At 32.9% G+C, this 23,090-nt stretch overlaps 3 protein-coding genes across 3 annotated transcripts; 2 read left to right on the top strand and 1 right to left on the bottom strand.

The window, feature by feature from the left end:
- Window positions 1–1,603: 1,603 nt before the first annotated feature.
- LOC125877959 (uncharacterized) lies at window positions 1,604–5,880 on the top strand. Its single transcript, XM_049559250.1, has 4 exons — window positions 1,604–2,126; window positions 2,780–2,988; window positions 3,489–3,596; window positions 4,017–5,880. The coding sequence occupies exons 1-4, from the start codon at window positions 1,835–1,837 to the stop codon at window positions 4,719–4,721; spliced, it is 1,314 nt and encodes a 437-aa protein (XP_049415207.1). The 5' UTR covers window positions 1,604–1,834; the 3' UTR covers window positions 4,722–5,880.
- A 3,250-nt stretch (window positions 5,881–9,130) lies between these two features.
- Window positions 9,131–11,957, top strand: LOC125875900 (G-type lectin S-receptor-like serine/threonine-protein kinase At2g19130). Its single transcript, XM_049556963.1, has one exon. It carries the CDS (start codon window positions 9,293–9,295, stop codon window positions 11,753–11,755), a length of 2,463 nt encoding a protein of 820 aa, XP_049412920.1. The 5' UTR covers window positions 9,131–9,292; the 3' UTR covers window positions 11,756–11,957.
- A 7,433-nt stretch (window positions 11,958–19,390) lies between these two features.
- On the bottom strand, window positions 19,391–20,972 carry LOC125876513 (uncharacterized). The gene is made up of 2 exons (XM_049557708.1): window positions 20,662–20,972; window positions 19,391–19,966 (listed from the first exon to the last, which is right to left on the bottom strand). Exons 1-2 carry the CDS (start codon window positions 20,908–20,910, stop codon window positions 19,586–19,588), a joined length of 630 nt encoding a protein of 209 aa, XP_049413665.1. The 5' UTR covers window positions 20,911–20,972; the 3' UTR covers window positions 19,391–19,585.
- Window positions 20,973–23,090: the final 2,118 nt, after the last annotated feature.

The following is a 23,090-nucleotide window of genomic DNA, read 5'->3' as shown; positions in this document are numbered from 1 at the left end:
AAATATATTTAGTAATAATTTAATTTTAAAATAAATACAAATTTTGTACCTAATAAGATAGATTTATAGCCACATGATTTAGACCACAAGTTTTTCTAAAAAAATCTCTTTCTTAAAATTACTGGTCCAATCAAATTACATCATATAAATTGAAGCAAATAACACAAAATTCATAAGTTTAGGATCAAATTACTTTCCTTCAGGCGAGTTTCCAATATTATGAATTTTATCAGAATTTGAACTTCGGATACATGTATCTGTCGTGTCTAGACTCTAGATATATTATATCAAAGTCAAGTGTAGTTTATTCTAGATACATTATATTCCAGTTGATTCACATATATTTGACTCTCTCACTCACCTCTCTCCAATCTCACTCGCTTCTCTTCCTCGCTTACTCGTTTTTCTTTCTATGTATCTGTATTTCAAAATATATCTAATATTTTAGATACATATTTATAATATGATTCATATATATTTGAAATACATATACTATCTCACTCGCCTCCCTTCTATTTTACTTACCTCTCTTCCTACTTCAATGTACTAATAGCAAAAATATATATATTGTGGTGTATCTCACTTAAAATCTAATATAAAATTATTTATTAGTGAGACACTACCCAGAGGGGAGTATTAAGATGGGCAAATTACAGAAATCACATACTTTTAAGATAAAATTACAATTTATTCCTTAAAAGTTATAATTACAGAAATCTCTCAAACGGACACAATAATATAAGCGCTGATACATTAATCTGATGCGCGAGATACATTAATCGTTAAGTAATATACATTACATTTTATACATGATACACTAAGCTAATGCGCGAGATACATTAATTGTTAAGTAAGATACATTACATTTTATACATGATACACTAATATGATGCGCGAGCTACAATAATATAAGCACTGATACATTAATCTGATGCGCGAGATACACTAATCTGATGCACGAAAATGAGGAATTTTGAAGATTTGTAAAACTTATAGGAGATAATGGTAATAAGTAAACTAAACTATGAGATTTCGGTAAATTTTCCTATTAAGATTGACTAGTTGGGCCGTTGCACTACATAAGATCTTGGTTCATATAAAGTTGGGCTCAATCCTCATTCCCGAATTTTCCCCGCAAACAAAAAAGAGCGCCACCATTGAAGTTTCAAATCAAAATTCCCCGCCAACCAAAATTCTCTTCAAATTCCCCCCAATCTCCCATCTGGATTATCCCCGTGTAAGCGTGCACGCTCAGAATCGAGAAATTCTTTGCCCGTANCATTAATAGTTAAGTAAGATACATTACATTTTATACATGATACACTAATCTAATTCGCGAGATACATTAATCGTTAAGTAAGATACATTACATTTTATACATGATACACTAATTTGATGCGCGAAATACAATAATATAAGCACTGATACGTTTATCTAATGCGCGAGATACACTAATTTGTTGCACGAAAATGAGAGATTTTAGAGATTTATAAAACTTATAGGGGATAATGGTAATAAGTAAACTAAACTATGAGATTTTTGTAAATTTTCCTATTAAGATTGACTAGTTGGGCCGTTGCACTACATAAGATCTTGGTTCATATAAAGTTGGGCTCAATCCTCATTCCCGAATTTTCCCCGCAAACAAAAAAGAGCGCCACCATTGAAGTTTCAAATCAAAATTCCCCGCCAACCAAAATTCTCTTCAAATTCCCCCCAATCTCCCATCTGGATTATCCCCGTGTAAGCGTGCACGCTCAGAATCGAGAAATTCTTTGCCCGTAACTCGCAGTTATGCAGAATAGTTGATAGTCATTGAAGCAGGGAGGGATCTATGGAGAGTGGAATGGTATCAGTGGATCGTTGGACTGCTGGAAGCCAAGTCTACTTTCTAACTCACCTTCATGCCGATCATTTGAGTGGACTCACTTCGAAATGGTCGAGGGGACCCCTTTACTGCTCCCGCATTACTGCTAAGCTCTTTCCCATTAAATTCCCAGGATTCGACCTTTCTCTTCTTCACATTGTTGAAATTGGTCAATGGCACTCTGTTTCTCTACTATCTCCTTCCTCGGGTTCTGCTACTGCTGTCTCTTTCATGGCTATTGATGCACATCATTGCCCTGGTATATAGCTGTAATAGGCGCAATTTTGTTTTGTTTTTGCACACTAAGTGTTTGATTAATTTCTCATGTGATGCAATTTTTCATGTAATTCAATCTCTGCAGTTTACTGTTGGTATAAGATTAATGGGTAGTTGCAATTTACACTTGAATAGATATTCGCTGACAAAATTAGTTCTAAAAAGCGATTCTTTTTACTGACCTGACAATTAGTCTTTAGTACTGTTATATAAATTGACCCATTCTCATTTGGAACTATGGGTATAATGAAGTGGTAGTGATTCCTTTTTTAACCGTGAGTATATATTTCTTGGAGTATTAATATTCAGAACCTTTTTGTTGTTCATTTTTCTCCTTATTGTTATGGGGAAAAAGAGGGGTTTTGGTGTTGCTGTTGTGTGTTGGGGGTGGTTTATATGCTGTTGTAAAGTTAAAGAAGAGGTGACATGATTTTTGCATCTCTCTGTAGTATTTAAAAAGGGTATTTGTAGTGTTTAGCTCTTAAGAAGTTTGGCCTTTATACCTGCTTGGAATCTCATTCCTGTCAACACAGAACCTTACATCTTATCATGCTTGAAGTTGTAACGACTAATTATCATGCTTAAATTTCTAGAGGTTGTCCCATTTCTTCTGCTAAAATATAAGCACTGATACAGGAGCAGTAATGTATCTGTTTCGTGGTGAGTTTGGCTGCACACTCTATACTGGGGATTTCCGTTGGGAGAGCACAAGTGAGAGAGCACAAACTGGAAGGACCATGCTGCTTAAAGCTATGAAGGATGTACAGCTCGACATGCTTTACTTGGATAATACTTATTGTAACCCAACATATTGTTTTCCTTCACGTGAGGTTGCTGCTAGACAGGTGAATGCTCTTTTCATATTTCTATCTTTTTGGCAGCAATTTTTTTGTGTAAAGACATTGTTGGTGTACTGCGACCAGTTGATTGAGTGTTTAATTCAATGAATATGGTTTCCTTACAAATATCATTTCCTTGTATCCCTGAAGCTCTGTTGAACTTTTCTTTAGCATAATCTTCTTACATCAAAAGATTATTCTGATCAGTACAATTTTAAAAAGTCTTTTGCTTAGATGTGTAGCTTTTTTCTATGGATTTATCCAGTAGTTCACTTATTTTACTGTGCAACATATGCTTTTATTGATGGTGTTTTGTAAAAATCATCAACCATCCTGTGTCTGATGCCATGTTATAAATTTTAGTTCCCTTTTCAATATCAAGCTGTGAAGTTCCAACTTGTAGAAGCTGTTTAATAATTTTGCTTCTTTTCCGTATGAAACATGTTTGATGAAGTTACAGTACATAATATTGACAGATTGGCTTAATTGCTGATGAATGATTCCAGGTTTTAAGCATCATATCCTCTCATCCTAATCATGATGTTGTCATTGCTGTTGACACACTAGGGAAAGAAAATCTTCTGCTGTACATATCACGTGTCCTGAAAACAAAGGTACTTTCCTACCTTTACGATATAACCTTTACAACATAATCAACACTACAATTTCTTTGGTGAGTCAATATTATGAGATCCAAAGTTTACCAGAACTTACAAGTTTATCTAAATGGTCAGTAGAAATGCGGTTATCCTGGCAATAAGTTTCTATGTTCTATTGTTTGGAGGTAGTAATACTAACGTAGGATACCAGTAGATATCATCTCTCTCTCTGTTGTTAAATATTTGCTTCTTGCTCTAAAAATTGCAATTTCAAGTTACACCTAGTAAGTAAATCTTCAGATTGTTTCCTTCTGAAAATTATTAGTATACTTGTGTTTGAAGCTAAAAATGGTATTCCTTTTATTATGTGCTCTTGGACACTGCTGACCCATTGTCAAGTATTTGTGCTTCAACTGCTCTTCAACTGTCCTGCAGATTTGGGTGTGGCCAGAACGCTTACAAACTATGCATCTTCTTGGGTTCCATGACATCTTTACGACAAAAACTTCAGTGACAAGGATTCGTGCTGTTCCTCGTTATAGTTTTAACATTGAGACTCTGGAGGGACTAAATACAATGCGTCCGACCATAGGGATCATGCCATCTGGTCTCCCTTGGGCGCCAAAAGCTTTCAGAGGAATGGAAAAACTTTCCTTGGAATCTCCTCCGTTGCTCCTTCATAACAGGTGGCACACAGGTGTTACAACCTCTAGTACCTCAAGCAAGACAAATGGAGGTTCATTAAGTTCAGGGAGACATGATCATTACATATATACAGTTCCATATTCTGATCACTCATGCTTTCCCGAGTTACAAAAATTTGTTGAGTTTGTCAAACCAATTAATATCAAAGGCATCGTATCTTCATCTGCTTGTAATGTTGACCCCCTTTACCACTTTGGAGGCATTTGTCGAATCCAACAAGCATCAGAGCTCTTATGCCACAGGCTCAGAATTAAAAGATCTGAAAAAGTTGGAGTCATTGACATGAAGTCTTCCTTTGGATGCACCAGTACGATGCAATTAGGGAGGAAAAAGAGAAAGAGACAAATTTCTAGAGCAGCTATTCATGTTAGTAGGGTGAGGTTGTTGAGAAGAGAGAGGCAAGGAGTAAAGATTGTGGATACAGATCCTGATTAAACTACTAGATGTCCTTCCCTAGCTATTTTTAAATACACAGGTTCTGAAGTCATTCCTGTGTGTAATGATGTTGAACTTGCTGTCAGTAGAAGCAGCAAAGGAAATCTAGTTTAGATTTAACTTGTGTGTCTCGAGATCATCTATCAAATTTGAAGAGGGCAAGAGTTCGGTTTCCTACTTGGTTCCACATGGTTCATATTACTTTGTTAAACTTTTCTCACGGATTGTGGACAAGTGAATATCTCAATATTTTAATACACTCTAACAGGAAGTATACTCCATTTTGTACAAATGCAACCTCCTTAGAAGATCTAATAGCAAAATATACTCTTTGACCTGTTATATTTGTTACAGCGATTTAGTTTGGTATACAAGATCAGATTGCGTAATATGCTATTGTTGTCCAGAATTTCCATGGAAGAGTGTTTGCATCCACCAAATGTGTTGCTACTTCAAATATCCTGTGATTTACTTCTTCAGATAATTCTTTTGATAGATTGCTGAAAGATAATTCACACACCTGAATGTGAGTTTTTGTTTCTTTTTGATAGTTTATGCATATATTCAGCAGTTCCTTCTTCTGCAGTGAAGGAATAAAGAGATTAAATGTTTGCCGATGTTTCTCTGTTGAGGAAATAGCTCCGTTGGTTCTTGACTGGTGACATTGGCAATGGTCCTCTTTTCTAGAGAGATCAATACGATCCACCATGGGTCCGTAGTCTCATATATGATATGTAAACTAGATTGCTAGAGAAACTTCTCTATATTTGCTGGATGATAAAAAGCAGCATCTTTCTCTCTCTTTTCTTTTGTGTGTGTGTGAATTGTTTGATGCTGGATGTTTCTGACTCTCTTGCAGTGAAGTTCCAATCTCCAGGAAATGCTAGCCAATCATCCCAGTTAATGGTGTATCCAGTGGCCACCAAGTATGGTTCCAGACAGGAGGCTCCACTGGAAAGTCTGGTATATAATTCTCACATAACAAAACATTTTATACCTGTTTCGTCTTTGTGAACTTTTGTATCAGGCATTTAATCGTGTTGGTTTGAAGGGAGTTCAGTTGCAGTTCTTTCTTTAGTTGAGTTAAATACTTAAATTAAGTTGGATTGAAGTGTACACATTTTAGCCTGAGGAGGATGCATACATTTTATCTACTTAACTATCTAGTTCAAGATCTCTCTGTAAGCTAAACTTTGTTTGACAATATAATAACATGCATAATTTACTTTTAAGACATGGTTGGTGACAAATGTTTCTTCATGATAAAAAAGGTTACATAGCCTTAAGACACATAAATGTTCTTTTTGTACTTTGCAACCTGCAAATATCAAATTTGGATGAGAAAGAAAGAAAAGGGAAAAAGAAAATGATGCAGCTATTTGATGTCTGACTGAGTCTTTGGCGTGTGGATGGATTCAAAGTTATAATATTCCAACTTGTAGGTTATGCAGGGAGATTGTGGCTTCTAGTCCTTCATAATCAGAGTATTTTAAGGTTCCAACTTCAAAGGTGCGTTTGTTTTCATCCTTACTGAATTGACATGACTGGCGAGGAATTTACAGCGTAGTTGTTGAAAAAAAAGGTTATGGTAGTCAACATCTGTTGCTTTCTGATTAATAAGACTATCATTCAGCATTATTAAGTAAAATATTTTATTTGTTGCTCAGTTTCTTTTTGTGTCCAAGGGTTTATCAGAAATATTTTTCTACCTTCACAAGGTAGGGATAGGACTCTGTACGCACCACCCTCTCGTAACCCCATAAGTGGATTAGCATCCTAGCTTTAACCTTATTATCTCTCTTAAACAGCCGTTCCTTGTAGGAAATCGCTTCATTAGTTTTAAGATTAAAATGATAAATTTATAAATCTAACTTAAAATACCATCTGATCAATTTGCACATTTCTGTGCTACCTTATTTCCTATGGAACACAAATTGTAGATTACTTGATCAATTAGTAAGTGCAGAATAAATATAAACCTAACAAATAGTACTCCACAACTTCTTTGGGGACTTGCTGCAGTGGTATAGCTACATAGATGGAAGGGTGATCAAGTTGACCATCTTTCATTTGAAAAATATATATTTTAGGATTGTGTGGGGAAAATTGAAATTATGTACTCCTTTGTTCATCTTAGGTAATGTGTAATTTACTAAATTACCCTTATTTAATAAATGTTTCTTAGAATTAAACACTATTAAAAAGATGGAGAGTAAGATTATAGTTGAAAAAACATACATAATTTTTTGTCTTGAATTTTTAAGATGATACTTATTTTTAATCAAATGGAGTACTTTTTAAGTTGGCTATAGTTATTCTATGTACAAAGTCATCAAAAGTAAATGGTAAAATGATTCTCACCTAAATGGTTGAATCTTAACTAACGGTTGATAAAATATATTATAGAGTATTTCCAATTAGTCCACTTCTATCGGCGCCCAATTCACACGAAATGTGAAAAAGGACGTGAATGGTTGGCCAATGAATTGTACTCCCTCTGTCTACTTTTATTTGTCATGTTACGCTTTTCGAAAGTCAATTTAACTAATTTTCAAAGTTAAATTAGATTACATTAATTCGATATTTTAAGCAAAAAATTTAGATATTCAAAAACTATATGAAAAGTACTATAAATTGCAATTTTTTGCATATTAATATGATGAAAAAAATACATCTTAAAATATTAGTCAAAGTTTTTATAGTTTGAATCTAAAAATAGAAACCATGACAATTAAAAGTGGACGGAGGAAGTAGTAGTATATTGCCAATCAGTAGCTTTCTTGCACAAATTATTATTATTAATATAAATCAATCATGTCAATATTATATTAAGTATTCGATTTATTGCTCGTTATCTTAGAAGAAAAAGATTGGTGTATATTTGGTAAGAGAAACCTACTGGACATCTGGATCCACTTTAGTGGCGGTTGGCTAAGCATTTATTTTTCTCCACTAAGAGTTAATGTGGGTAGCTGAGACTTATTCAATTTGATAGTGACTTATCAAATCATGATTAATGCTAATGAATTATCGGATTTAGCTAATCTAGGGGTGTGTTTGGTAATGTTCTCTCGAAAAAATATGTGGGTTTCTTTTACTTATTTTTTAGTATTTGATAAATAAATATGTAATCTAGCAAAAGATTATAGGAGTGGATGAGACAGGGAGTTAGGGTTCAAGGGTGGTGGGGGTAAGTTGGTAAGGGGTCAGGGACATTGGACAGGTGGGAAGAAGATAATAAACTTGAAATGTCATAGATATAAGATAATTCTATCTACTAAGATTCAAACAGATGAGAAGAAATCACTTAATAATCTTATGTCAACCCACTTGATTGGCCATTAGGCCTCACTTTTTGGTATTTTGAAATGCTATTTATGAAATTTATTCTTCCTAATATTGAAAGTCATTTTTCATATTTTTCCTTTTTTTAAAAGTTACTTTTTAGAAAATATTTTTCAAAACATTAAGCTAACCAAATATGAAAATATTTCTACAAACACATCCTAGGTGACTGTCATTTGCAACTTTTAATAATCTCCATTGATATATTAGGTGCTACAATGGTTGAGTGAAAAATCTTTAGCCTTGACTTTTCTTCCTCATGTATAGCAAGTTGGGGAACTCTCTTCCAGCTGTGTTTTCCATTAGCTCATAGAATTACTATCATGCCCCTGGATTATTCATGGTTCAGAATTCAAACTAAACCAAAAAATATATATTTGTTCTGGAATGAAATTCAAGGACTTGCTGATGGTTGAAAAAACTGTTATACCTCATGCTATTGTGCATCAATAAAATATTCATATTTTAATGGTTGACCCATTCTCTATATGAAATATTTGTTCTGTTCAGCTATGTCATAAATGAAGTTTTATGATGTATGACAAATTTAAATATTTGTCTATAATGCTATCAATTCGTCACCATCGACAACAGAATATTTCATGTCTGGCACAGACTATATGTTTGGTAAATTATGAAATTTAATCAGATAGTTTACTCTTCAAGTGAATTTATTTTTAACTTCTACCCCTCGCAGTCGAACTTATGCCTACCAAATTATGATGCACCAAGAATTCTCGCTAATCTACTGTTCCCACATAGAAGATATGAACAGCTTGACCAAATATTTTGATCCATTAATAACTTATTGGAATTTGTCTACGTAAATCTGGTCAGTTTTGAATATTAAACCATATAGCAATGAAAATTTGTTTAGAGTCTATTTGTAAACATGGTACTATTGCTAGTTAAAAGTTAATTTTCCTCACTTCTTTATTGATCAAAAAAGTAAGTCCATGTTCTTTTTTAAAACAACTGTTTTCTATTTTTTAATTCAATTATTGTTTCTCTAATCACTTCTTTATTTAATAATTTTGTATTTTGGACAGAGGGATTATGGGTGAAAAAGTCAATTTAAGATTGTCCTGTTGACGTGACACCAGCAGTCATATGGAAGTTTATTTGTCCATTTTCAAACTGACCCATTCTTCAAGATAATCCCATGAATGGCTTCTCCCAAAAAGTGATATAAATCTCTCTGTTCTCTGAACAATCTCTGAGCAGCTATGGAGATCAAAAACAATTATTTTCTCCTCTTTTCTTTGATGTACCTATGTTTCTCTCTTAAAACCCATCTCTCCATTGAAGCTGCTGACACCATTTCTGCAAATCAATCCCTTTCTGGAGACCAAACAATTATCTCTTCAGATGGAAAATTTAAGCTTGGTTTCTTCAAACCTGGTAGTTCTCCCAACTATTACGTAGGCATGTGGTATGATAAAGTGGTTGAACAAACTGCTGTTTGGGTTGCAAACAGGGAAAAACCAGTTCTTGATAAGAATTCTGCAGAGTTAAAGATCTTAGATGGTAATTTAGTACTGGTGGATGAATCTCAAACTCTAATTTGGTCCACAAATATCAGTTCCAGCAACTCGAGTTCTGTTGTAGCAGTCCTCCAAGATGATGGTAATTTGATCTTGACAGATGGGTCTAATTCAACACCACCACTTTGGCAAAGTTTTAATAACCCTAGCAATACTTGGTTGCCTGATTCTAAACTTTCTTACAACAAAGTTACCAATACAACGCAGCTTCTTACTTCATGGAAGAGTGCAGATGATCCTGCACCTGGGCTGTATTCGCTTGAACTAGACCCAATTGAGAAGCAGTATATTATAAGGTTCAATAGAAGTGAGCAATATTGGGATACTGGACCATGGAATAATATAATTTTCAGAGATGTGCCTGAGATGAGTGTTAACTATATTTACAATTTTAGCTATGTGGACAATCAGAATGAAAGCTATTTTACATATTCCCTTTATAATGATTCTATTATCTCAAGATTCATTATGGATGGCTCTGGACAGATTAAGCAACTCACATGGTTGGATAATACAAATAAGTGGAATCTGTTCTGGTCTCAACCAAGACAACAATGTGAAGTTTATGCATTTTGCGGGCCATTTGCTACCTGTCAGGAAAACAATCCCTTCTGTAATTGTTTGGATGGTTTCAAGCATAGTTCAGAGACTGATTGGAATCAAAATGATTTTTCTGGAGGATGTGAGAGGCAAACGAAGTCGCAATGTGGCAATGGTAATGGGGAGAAAGATGACTTTTGGATGCATCCCCAGATGAAAGTACCTGAAAATGCTCAAAATATTTTTGCTGGAAGTGCTAAAGAATGCAGATCTACCTGTTTGAATAATTGCAATTGCACTGCTTATGCTTATGGAAGTTCATGCTCAATATGGAATGGTGAACTCTTGAATATGCAGCAACTCCCACAAAATGATGGCAGGGGCGAGTTGATCTATGTCAGGGTAGCTGCATCTGACATCCCAAAATCAAAGAGTAAAAAGGGAGTTCCAATTGGTGTTTCTGTGGGGTCTGCTGCTGCCGTACTGATCCTTCTGGGCATTCTTTTTGTTGTATTCTGGAGAAGGCGTAGGCATATTGGAAGTGGGAAAATAGTGGAGGGTTCATTGGTTGCATTTGATTACAAAGACTTGCAACATGCGACTAAAAATTTCTCAGAGAAGTTGGGTGGTGGAGGCTTTGGTTCTGTTTTCAAAGGGAAACTATCTGATTCATCTGTTATTGCTGTTAAAAGGCTCGATAGCATCAGCCAGGGAGAGAAGCAATTTCGATCAGAAGTCAGCACAATCGGGACAATCCAACATGTTAATCTTGTACGCCTTCGTGGATTTTGCTCTGAAGGTAACAAGAAACTGCTGGTTTATGATTACATGGAAAATGGATCCTTGGATTCACATATTTTTACCGAAAAGCAGTCAGATGTTATGGATTGGAAAACGAGGTACCAGGTGGCACTAGGGACAGCTAGAGGCTTGACTTATCTCCATGAGAAGTGCAGGGACTGCATCATACATTGTGATATAAAGCCTGAAAACATCCTTCTTGATGCACAATTATGCCCCAAAGTAGCAGATTTTGGCCTGGCAAAGCTTGTTGGGCGCGATTTTAGCAGAGTCCTTACTACTATGAGAGGAACAAGAGGTTATCTTGCACCAGAATGGATATCAGGGGTGGCCATTACAGCCAAAGCCGATGTTTATAGCTACGGCATGATGCTTTTGGAAATTGTATCAGGGAGGCGAAACTCCGAATACTCTCACGATGGGAAAGTGAAATTCTTTCCTAGTTGGGCTGCACGTGTAGTAGTTGATGAAGGCGATATCCTTAGCCTATTGGACAATAGGCTGGACAGAGCTGCTGATGCTGAGGAGGTGTCAAAAATATGTAAAGTTGCATATTGGTGCATCCAAGATGATGAATTCCAAAGACCCTCAATGGGTCAGGTTGTTCAGATTCTTGAAGGAGTTTTGGATGTGAATTTGCCTCCTCTTCCACGCTCTCTTCAAGTTTATGCAGATAATGAGGAGCACATCGTTTTCTTCACCGAGTCATCCTCGAGCCAGACTAGTTCACAAGCTCAGAGCAAGACTTCAAGTACAACATCTCAATCTAAAAGCATCACAGAGTCTACGAATTCCAGGTCTTGAAGATGGCTTTCAACTTCTACTTGTAATATATATCATTAGTAACTAATTTGAATTATCTATGCTTAGCTCTGTAAAATCATTTAATGTTTAGCCCTAGCATTATCTGTTGAGTTTGCCGGGTTCACTAAGTCTATATTATTTCATACTTTTGGTAATTTTGTGGTGATTATTGTCAATAAATATCAACTATTAACATTGGAAATGACAGTTGCGATGTCCGTATAGCTATGGCCTCTTTTGAAGAGAGAAAAGAAATGGAGAAAATCAAATGATGGAATGGCTTTGCTCGAGTGTCCTAGGGATAATAGTTCATCTTTCTGAACTCCCCAGCTAAATTTGTGATACAATTGCCTCTACCATGAACAATTTTGAATTCAGTTCGTAGGAATTGCTTCCATCACTAACCAGTTCAGTATGGCTAGTGGGCTTTTGTGTTTGAACCTTGAAATTGGACCTATTCGACAAGACTAGATCCATCTACAAACCTAGGTCCAATATTTGCATCTACAAGCTAGCCATCTATAGACGGACATCCTTTAGCTGCAGTCTTCTCCTATTGGGCAAATACTTTTCTCCTTTAGGCTCCTGTAAGGGCGGATATGAGAAGGGCCCCCCTCTCCCTTGTCAAAGCTTAGTTATCCATGAATAAGAACTCGTTTTGCTTGTTGGATGACTTGGACTGTTATTTTTACCAGAACTTCAGCTCCTCCCTTTTCCTTGAAATATTTTCTGGTTCCTTTCTTGGACCAATGCCAATGTGTAGACTTGTGCTTTGTCATTTTGTCCATTTGCTCTACAATTACTAGTTGAATAGTCTTTTTTTGTAACACAAAAATTTGTGGCCAGAAAGTTTGGATTGAAATTAAGATGCTGGTAATCAGCCAAACCCTCCCTTCATAAGTCAGAGAAAAATGTTTTTCAAAATTTTTGACAAATCAAACATGAAAAATTAGAGAATATTTTCTTACCCTAAGAATCTCCAGTTGAACATCCCCTAGCAGACGCTAAAAAAAAGTCAAACCCGAAGCATGTGAGAATTATTGGAAGCACTATTAGCAACAAGAAATACAACAAACAACATACCCAGTGAAATCCCACTAGGTGGGGTCTGGGGAGGATAGAGTGTACGCAGACCTTGCCACTACCTCGTGGAGGTAGAGAAGCTGTTTCCGAAAGTCCCTCAGATTAGCAACAAGAAATAGTCACCAANCCCCTAGCAGACGCTAAAAAAAAAAGTCAAATCCGAAGCATGTGAGAATTATTGGAAGCAATATTAGCAACAAGAAATAGTCACCAATATTTTAAGGAACTTGGTTCTTTGTTTTTTTTTTTCACCCCTCCGTGTGAGTCAAATTCACAATTTCGAGTTGGAAGTGAGGGGTTCTTTGGTTTAGTTTCGGATTGAAAATTGAAAATTTTGTTTTTGCGGATTTAGAAAAGAAAAAAAACCCAGCAAAAACCGAATTATTTAATATTTTATTTACTTAACATATAGTCGTCATTTAAGGGACTTTAAAGTTTTGAGTGTTCTACCATTTTCTTACTTACTCGCTTCTTTGTATTAATTTTTATAGATATAAAATGCATCATTCTCAATCTTTATGGTAGGGCATGTATTTTAATGTTTTATCTATGACTTATAATAGAAAAATATATTTAAGACATTTGACATTATATTTTCTCATTTCCATTCAAATCTAACTATTTGCTTATATTAATTATCCTACGTGACACAACTGAATAATCAAAATTGAAAAAATCAAAAGCAAACCAAACCAAATTTGCTCTAGTTTGGATTGTATTGTACCTTTTCAGAACCAAAAATTGAAAATTACAAAATCAAATCGAAAAATTGAATGTACACCTCTACTATTTAGTTTCATCGTACATCTAGGTGATTGCCCTTTTCTTCCATACTTTCACAAATTCATGACCCATAATAACTTAGAGGCCCTTTTAATAAAAACTTAAGTCTAAATGGACCATCTGGGTCGAAGTCAAAGATCTCCAAGGCTCCAACAAGATGCCCAACTTGTTCATAATATATAGGACAAATTACTTAACTACACTCCTTTACTTACCTTAATATCCATTTATCCTTACTTATTTCAAAAATTTCAAAAATCCCTAATTTACCTATGTATTCCGCATGTATCCTGTGCACAACGCTATGTGGAATGTATCAAACACTATGTATCCCGTGCACAACGCTATGTATCCCGTGAACAACGCTATGTATCCCGCTATGTGGAATGTATCAAACCTAATGTATCCCGTGCACAACGCTATCTATCCCGCTATGTGGAATGTATCAAACCTAATGTATCCTGTGCACAACGCTATGTATTCCGCAAACATCATTTTTAAGGGATTTTTGGTAAATAGAAAACTAGAAGGAATAGAATATTATTTAGTACTTATAATATGTGGTTCTTATAATTTATACTAATATATAACTTTTGAGCCCAATTTATATTCTATAGTTCAATTTTTGAGTCATTGCACGGATATTCCTATTTTGGGGTGATCTTTGATTTTTATCTTTTAGAGTAGCATTTTAAATAATAATAAAAATAGTAAAAATAATCTTTGATATCAAAGAAGACAAATCAAAGTTTGCAAGGCAAAAGTTTATAAGGCACAATTTATGCATTATGAGAAATAAGTTTGGTTTCAAAATATTCTGCCGTAAGAATCTTACAACTGCTAAATTATGCCTTGCAAGATTAAAAAAATTGCAAGACAATTCACAATCCAAAACTGGCAAGATACAAGTTATACAAGATATAATTCTATTTCAAAAGTCACAAAATTATGTCTTTTTCTCTAAACTTTTATCAAGACAAAAGTTCTCTAATATAAACTTTACAACTTAAATACTACACAATTTATGTCACTCTAAACTTTTGCCTTCTAAAATTACGCTCACAAATTTTACTCTAGATGTATCATTATTATGAGTTTTTTAGTTCTTACACAAAAAACTAAATCATTTTCTTTTATTCAAATCGTAAATGGTGATCAATGTTTAACCCAAAATATATTTTTGGTATATATGTATACTAGACAACTAGTTAAGGGGCTATATATCATGTATATGCTTCTCAATCCACTTTATTAATATTTAATCATTATATTTTTTATTAGACAACTAGTTAAGGGGCTATATATCATGTATATGCTTCTCAACCCGCTTTATTAATATTTAATTATTATATTTTTGGTTATAAAATTTTTCCTACTATATGCGTGTCATTGTGTGATCAAAGTTTATTTTTCCTCTTTCTTCGCAAGCACCTAATCTAAGACGGTACCAAAAGAGGAGAGGATATTCTTCCGATAAAGTAGAAAGAAAAATATCACGGCAAAAAAACAACTTTTAGCAGCAATATATACACATATTAACAAAAGAATGCTAGTAAAATCTTTACTAATATTAGTTAATTTTTATTAGATTCAATGCTGGTTATAGGCTTTAGAGATATTTATAAAGAGTGTCAATTGTTGCTGAAAATACATATTTAGCGATAATTAAATTATTATCCTTAATTAATTACCTTTAAAAAACATTTATGTGTATTATATTATATTTACATATGAATGAAGTTAGGTTTAAGCAACACCAGAATCTATATATTTATATAATTGTAGATAAAATATCATATAACACAACAAATAAAAAACACTTTATAGCAATCAACTAAATACTCAAGTGGGAGTTAAATCTTTGTTGAAAACTAAGATATTGTAAAGGACCTTAGCACGCTTTTGCTACTAAAACTTTTATAGCAAAAGCAGAAACACCCCTCTGATCTCCACACCATTTTTCTCTCCCTCAAATTGAAATTATGTTTTATTCATATACATTATACTAAAAGAAACATTATTTTTATTAAATTTTTTCGCTGAAAAATGTCCGATGGTTATTTTCATTGATATGTTGATTGAATCAATAAAACACAAAAAAATAAAAAAATTATATTTTTACATGAAAAATTAAGAAGTTTTTCAGTATTTGAATGAATTTTTTTACCTCATTGTGTTTTCTTAATAAATTGATTTGATTAAACAATTATATTTATAACACAGTTTTTATTAATTATGATGAAAAAGTATCTATTTTTTTATAGGGTATGTCAATATGTATTAGATATCCCTTTAATGATTTGATTTTACAAAAAGCCAACGAAAACGAAGTTGGCGATAAAATAAATTAAAGGTGAAAGAAACTAAGTGAAATCTCATCCTATACTTTTTTTTTTCTTTATAAAACCTAAACTTCAGTATTAAGCAAAGTTTGATACATTTTTTTTTTATTAAATATTCCATGGAGAAAAGTTTGGATACTTTGAGTGATGCTCGTGGCACAAAGTTAGATCATGAAAAGGATGAGTATGCATTTAATTATTTCCATCCAACTCCAAAAATAAAAATAAAAAAATTGAAGGGATAATGACAATCAATTGTTTCACGAGGCAATAACTATTTTATATGTTCCTCCCTTCATTTTTTATGAGTTATGATAAGCTCAACTTTTTTGCTTTTATGCAAAATAATGGGTAAAATTTATCCGCATTTGATGTTTATACCAATTCAATACATGCACGTTCTGTGTTTAAATTTACAATTTATTTTACTTAATCTTAATTAATTAACATGTGTTTTACTTCATTAAATCGCGTAATAATAAAAATTATATTAATTTAATGTAAACACTCGATACAAATAATTTTTTCCTGAAAATAATAAATAATACAAATATGCTATTGAACTTTTAAAAATGATTAACTTATACTATCCGTTAATATTGGACACATTTATGTTATTATCATATCATAATTATCAAAGTGCACATTCATATCATTCTTTATTAATGATTCAGCTAATCGATTTTAGAAAATAAAAAATCTATATAGTATGTAGTTAAACAAGCCACGTCACTAATCTTTACCAAAAACACAAGCTAGAAGAAGCTCAAGCTACAAATTGAAAAATATATTATGTTTTTCTTTTAAAAAAAAACTCAGAAGTTAAATGTTACTCCGTTCATTTTTACATGTTATATTTGAATTTGACATATCCGTTAAGAAAATAGTGATGTACATGATTATTTTATTACACTATTCTTATTAATTGATGTTTAATTATATTAAGTATTGAAAAATGATTTGAAAAATAAATAACTAATACTAAGGATATAACATGAAAAAAACAATTATCTTTTTTTTAATACGTTAAAAATGACAACTAAAAATGAGAATCTATTTTTAAAATATTGGACAAATAAAACCGAAAGTAGAGAGAGTAATTTACCATAGTAAATAGAAGTTTGTTTTTTCATATTTCAGTTGGGGAAACTACATAGGATTTTCCAACCAAGGTGAAAATCAAAACCCCTAAAGATGTAACAATAATTGCATAGACCTTACCAATATATATAAGCACAAATAAAATGAAAATAACCAAACATACACAACAAAATGAAAAATCCATGACTTTGTCACATTGTGCTGTAACATTTTTTGCATCTTTTTTATGATCATATGAGTTTGATCTTGATAATTCATCTTCTATAGAACAACAAGATGATGAAGTTGAATAAGAAAATTCATAGCTTGCTTTTCTTAATAACTTGTCTTTTTTGTTCCTCCTCTTATTTTTTGTTTTGATCAACTGCAAAATTAAAGTGAAGGTACCATAGTCAAAGGTCATTCAATGCATAAAATTTAAATTCTGAATCAGTCTATAGCTAATTTTTTTTTTTTTTTGATAATATGTCGTTTATCTTTTTTTAATAAGATTAACGGTAAATTTTATTGTTTTAACTATAAAATTTGTATGACATAGTAAAAAGAAAGGGACTTACAGTTGGATCTTGTTTGTGATGCACATCAATGGGTTTAAAGCAGAGGAAAAGTTTGTTCTTCATTTATTTGTTTCTCAACTTTAAAATCAAATGAAGAGACTCAATTTATATTATAAAGTTAGGGGCAGTAGTAGTTGAAAACAAGAAATATTTTTTGTTTGTCATGTGGCAATTTGGCTGGCTTATTTTGCATTTAGTTTACTAGATCCAATGATCAAAATGCACTACATCAAAAATATCTGTAGTAGTAATTAATTAATCACAACAATTTAACTGTTGTTAAGTATGTATTTGTAGTGACAATTAATATTCTTTGTAAATATTTTTAAAGTCTATAATAATATTGGATTTAATAATAATTAAGTAATGTTTGTAAATATTTTAGCACTTTTTATTAATATGCATATTTATTATCGCAAAAAAATATTTTTATTATAGCGATGGTCTTCAAACAATGTGATTAGACTATTTTAATCTTGAATACACTTTTTTAAAATGTGATTATTCTAATTTTTATTATATGTATCACGTAATTGAAATAGTTCTTATATTTCGTGTCATAACAAATGGCAACAAATAAGTTGGACATAACATAGGAAGGAGGGAGTACCCACAAGTATTATTTACCCAAAATTGAAAAGATTTTTAACAAAATAGCAATATAAAGAAATCTTACCAATTAGAAAAAGAAAGAAAAGAAGTTTGGATTCATTTAATCATTAATTTTATCATTTTTTATTGTTAAAAAGAAATAGTCTGTAGCACCTCTATTTTGGGATTGTAGACTTGTAGTATTAATCGTAAATATTAGTAATTCTTTTAATTACGTAACCTAAGCATTGCCTTTCATCTAAAAGGCAATTGACGTTCATATGAGTAATTGTTGTTAATAAGTCCAAAATCTCCATCATATCAAAGGGTGATATAATAAAATTACTCTTCTATTTATAGTTTCTTAAGAAATGTGCAAAATATATGTTATCTAACTCATAAAGGATCGAAAAGAGTGTGTTACACCAACATGGGTTGTGGTGCACTGGTGGGAGTGCTTCACCCTTAACCAGAGGTATCGGATTCGAGTCTTGGGTATGGAGAAAATCATGTTGGGAGCACTACCCCCGAATGGGCCCTGCAGTGCGTGATCCGAATTTAATCGGAACTCTAATATGAATTTCGGACACTGAGTGGAAAAAAAAAAAGAGTGTGTTACAACATAAATTTCAAGAACTCGGCAGATCTATAAATTTTAAAATCGTTTCAATCTATACGGACGAAAAATTATTTGAATAGTAATTTCTAATCAATTAAGACAAATTTAATCAAGTAATAAAATATTGAGATGGGTGAAATCAAGATGGACAAAATACTCGAATAGCTAAATGTTGGCATATTCATAACATAAAGAATCAAGTTTTAAATTATCCTCATATATAGTTCCGTACTGTCTTGTCCTAATTTTATGATTTTTTTATAAAAAAATTGGCATTACTATTGAAAAAAATAAAACATGTGAGTTGTCTTTTGCAGTATCTATCGACAAATAAGATAACTTATTTTTATAAGGAAAATATATACTATAATTTAAAAAATTCAAAATGCATATTCAAACTAAATATCAATTTCAAATTAACCTTATTTCAAATCTATCCAAATGGATCCTTAATATAATTTGGTGTAAAATAACGAGTGTGAGCAATTTTTTCTCTCTACAATCTACATAGTTAATGTACTTGTATGTAGTACACCAATTAAATTAAATTAATCGCTTCTACAATAATTTATTGCACGTACTAAAGTGATATACCATTCCAAAAGAATCACAAAAGCTACAAGTCTTTAAGTATTGTTCAAGTAAAAAAACTTAACTACCTTTTTCATGTCAACAATTGAAATTTCTCACTTTCGATTAATCGACTCCGATATCAAGGGTTCAGATCCCACTTTACAGAATTTCACTAAATATATTATTGTTGTCGAGTCTGATAATAAGGGATAGAATAAAGCCATGATAATGTTAACACTATGGCCCAAGATTTACCTAGAAAAATTGTCATGAATAGAGCAATGACAATTAAATACAACAAGGAACAATAGTCCTTTTTCTTCTTGTCACATGATGATGTTGAAGTAGTACTAGAAGTTTTTGGATTTGTCCAATTTGATGATGACAACTTTTGAGATTCATGTGAAACTGAACTGTCTTTTTCTTGTGAGATTTTATTAACTTCTTCAACTTCCATTTCTGGTTTTCTTGATTCATGATTTTCCAATTTCTTGAAACACTGTTCATCTTTATTCCAATTCACTTTACTTTTCAATTCAATCTCAAGTTGCTGAATATTTCTCTGTACATCAAAAATAACCAAATTTTATTTTTGGTCATAAATCAGAAAGTATAACAAGGGAGTGAAGAATTGTGGGCTTTTCAAAATATTATATTCAAGACTTGAAAATTGACATGATCTTACCCTAAAACAAAAATAACTTTTAGCGACAATAAATATACACAATAATAAGAATATTAAATTTTTTTACCAACATTACTATAGGGACATTTGTAAAAAATACATTGCCGTTAATTAATTCTCATTAAAGATTATTTTTAATATAGTGTTAATGGAACAAAATCTATTAGGAATTAACAAGTACAATAAATTATGAGTATTCTATGCTCCGTCTGTGTCCCAACTCCCAATTTATCCAAAAGATTCAAAGTACAAGGGCCAAAATACATAAATTCGATGGATTGATTTTTTAGAAGTTCACACAATTAATAGTTATTATCTTAAAAAATCACATCTCTTTTCGATTCAAAAGATAGTAATTTTTCAAAATAATAACTATAACTTAAGCAATTATCCGAGAAATCAACTCTAATTTTGAAAAAAGTAGAAGAAAATTACTACAACCCAACCCAACCAAAAAAAATTCAATTAAAGAAAAAATATAGTAAAAAAAAGTTATTAAACTCTCGAAACAGCAACACCTTCACATAAAATGAGACAGTAAAGTTCGAAAAATATAAAGATGGAATACTAACCAGGGGATCTTGAAACAATATGGCTTTACAAAGTCGAGGGAAATTCTTGTATGAAAAGATTTTCCGGGTAGGATGTTTGTGGATACTTTTATTAAACGATGGATTCGTTATTTTTTTGTCTGAATCTTTTACGAAGATATTCATAGACGAAGAAACAGTACTATTGTTGTTTGTTGAAAGAAGAAGATCAGTAGAATCCTCTGTTTCAACAACACAAGGACAATAACAAAGACAGAATTTTTTCTTCATTGTTTACTTACAGAGGATTTTGCAGAGAAGTTTTTTTTTTTTTTCAATGTTTGTTTAAAGAAGCAGTTTAAGGTTGTGGGCGCGACATAAAAGGAGTAAGAAAAGGTGTGGGAAATATGCTTACTTTTGTTTGCTCACTATTTGAACACTTTTTTAACTCACCAAGTTAGGTAATTTCGGACTTTATTATTGGAGTTAAGTTAATAACGAGGTGGATTTCAGATTCAGATGTCCTAATCTTAATGAGATTTTAATCGTGTTTTTTTAATGGGAAAAAGGACAAATATACCTTCGAACTATTGTAAATGGTATGCAGATACCCTCTGTTATATTTTTGGGACATTGGTGTCCCTGCCGTCCAAAAACTAGAGTATATATGCTCTTCACTCTAATGGAAGACTAAATAGGGACACGTGACACAATTATATCAGTCGATCCGGTATTTAATAAATGTCGGATCGGTGGATAAGATTATGACACGTGTATGTCCGTTAGTATAAAGAGTATATATGCTCTAGTTTTTGGACGACAGAGGCATCAATATCCTAAAAATATGACGAAGTGTATCTGCATACTATTTACAATAGTTCAGGAGTATATTTGTTCTTTTTCCCTTTTTTAATTGGCCAACCATTTTAAGTAAAGTTTTTTTTTTTATTGAAATTTTATATCTATCATTGCCACTAAGAAACAATTACAATTTCAAAAGGAGGTCAAGACCTTGCCTTCTTGAAGATTACAGTAGCACTGGGCAAAAAAAAGTTGCACAAAGGTGACAACTAGCAAAAGACTTCCCAAGGAGGGTCATAGTAAATCAGGGAAGGCTTCATTTTTTTAATCCTAAAGGATGGAAATTGCCATTTATCTAAATTGAGGAGTCCCTTAACATGTGCTGGCAGACCGGATGTGTCGGTAATAACTATGGTAGTGTTGGTTAGATGACTATAAGAAGCAAGTTTGTCAGCCACTCTGTTGGCTTCCCTATAGCAGTGATTGATCTGATTATTGTGTCTGACGATCAACTCTCTGATTTCTTCCACCGTTTCTCTCATCCTCCAAGGAGTAGACCATAAATTGAGAATGCTATTTAGGAGGAGGGAATCAGTTTCAACTGTAGTAAAGATGTGTCCATTGGCAATACACCACTTCAGGCCAAAGAGGAAGGCTTTTGCTTCAGCAATATTGCTGGTTCCATTTCCCAGGGGAAGAATAAAGGCCATAATGCAATTTCCATTTGAGTCTCGCACCTCCACCTCTTCCACTAGATTCTCCAATACAAGAGCCATCCATATTCAACTTCATGGAGTGATGCGAGGGTCTCGACCATTTAACCGTGATGTGGATAGTGTCTTCAAGTTGTATTTCCACGAGCTTAAGTAGGCTTCCCAATTCTCTGAAAGGTTAATGTTGGAGAAAACCTTTTTGGTTAAGTGGCAGATGTTGAAGACGATCAGAGAAATAGATCTTTTGGTGGATGGTGTCTCTTCCTCATATCTAGAGTTTCACCTTGATCTCCATAATTCCCAAATAATGATTGGAGGGATGATACTTAAAACATATTCAGCGATTGGATTTTTGGATGTGAAATTCTAGCATCTTCGGAGCAATTCTCTGAGATTTGTGTGCCTTGTGATAATGCCCATTCTGCCAATTATGGAGCTCCAGACTTGTTGTGCGTAGTCTCCTTTGCGAAATAGGTGTTCTGAGGATTCAAGTCCAGGGTTCATACCTGTAGCAACACAACAAACACATTTAGAAACAATGGTTATTTTAAAGTTCTTGACTATCTTATCATCAGTAGGCATTCTGTTATGAATTGCCGTCCATGTAACACAAGACATTTTATATGGTACATGTTTGTGCCATATTTTTGCATCAATACGAGCAAAAGGTCTCCTCTTTCTCAAAAGCTTCCAGGCTGAAGATACTGAAAACTTCCCAGATTCAACAGCGGTCCAGAGAGGAATATCGTCAAGATTATTTGCCAGTGATATTTCTTATCTTCCTCATTACCTGACCAGTAGAACTGAGTAAGGTACCTCTCAATCACCTCAAGGGTGCCTTTAGGGGGGTGGACTGTTGCCAAAGAATGAACATTTAGGGCAAGCAGGACATGGCTAATGAGAGTCGCTCTTCCTCCTGTAGACAACAATTTAAGATGCCACCATTTAATTCTATTG

This window comes from Solanum stenotomum, chromosome 9, assembly GCF_019186545.1.
Source record: "Solanum stenotomum isolate F172 chromosome 9, ASM1918654v1, whole genome shotgun sequence".
Taxonomy (NCBI): domain Eukaryota; kingdom Viridiplantae; phylum Streptophyta; class Magnoliopsida; order Solanales; family Solanaceae; genus Solanum; species Solanum stenotomum.
The sequence above is the reverse complement of the archived record's forward strand: the minus strand, read 5'-3'. Positions and strand labels throughout refer to the sequence as shown.

Coding starts and splice junctions, on each gene's coding strand:
- LOC125875900 (XM_049556963.1), top strand. CDS start 9,293: ATGGAGATCAAAAACAATTATTTTCTCCTCTTTTCTTTGATGTACCTA.
- LOC125877959 (XM_049559250.1), top strand. CDS start 1,835: ATGGAGAGTGGAATGGTATCAGTGGATCGTTGGACTGCTGGAAGCCAA. Junction 2,127..2,779: donor TGATGCACATCATTGCCCTG/GTATATAGCTGT, acceptor GCACTGATACAG/GAGCAGTAATGTATCTGTTT. Junction 3,597..4,016: donor CACGTGTCCTGAAAACAAAG/GTACTTTCCTAC, acceptor ACTGTCCTGCAG/ATTTGGGTGTGGCCAGAACG.
- LOC125876513 (XM_049557708.1), bottom strand. CDS start 20,910: ATGAAGAAAAAATTCTGTCTTTGTTATTGTCCTTGTGTTGTTGAAACA. Junction 19,967..20,661: donor TATTGTTTCAAGATCCCCTG/GTTAGTATTCCA, acceptor TTTGATGTACAG/AGAAATATTCAGCAACTTGA.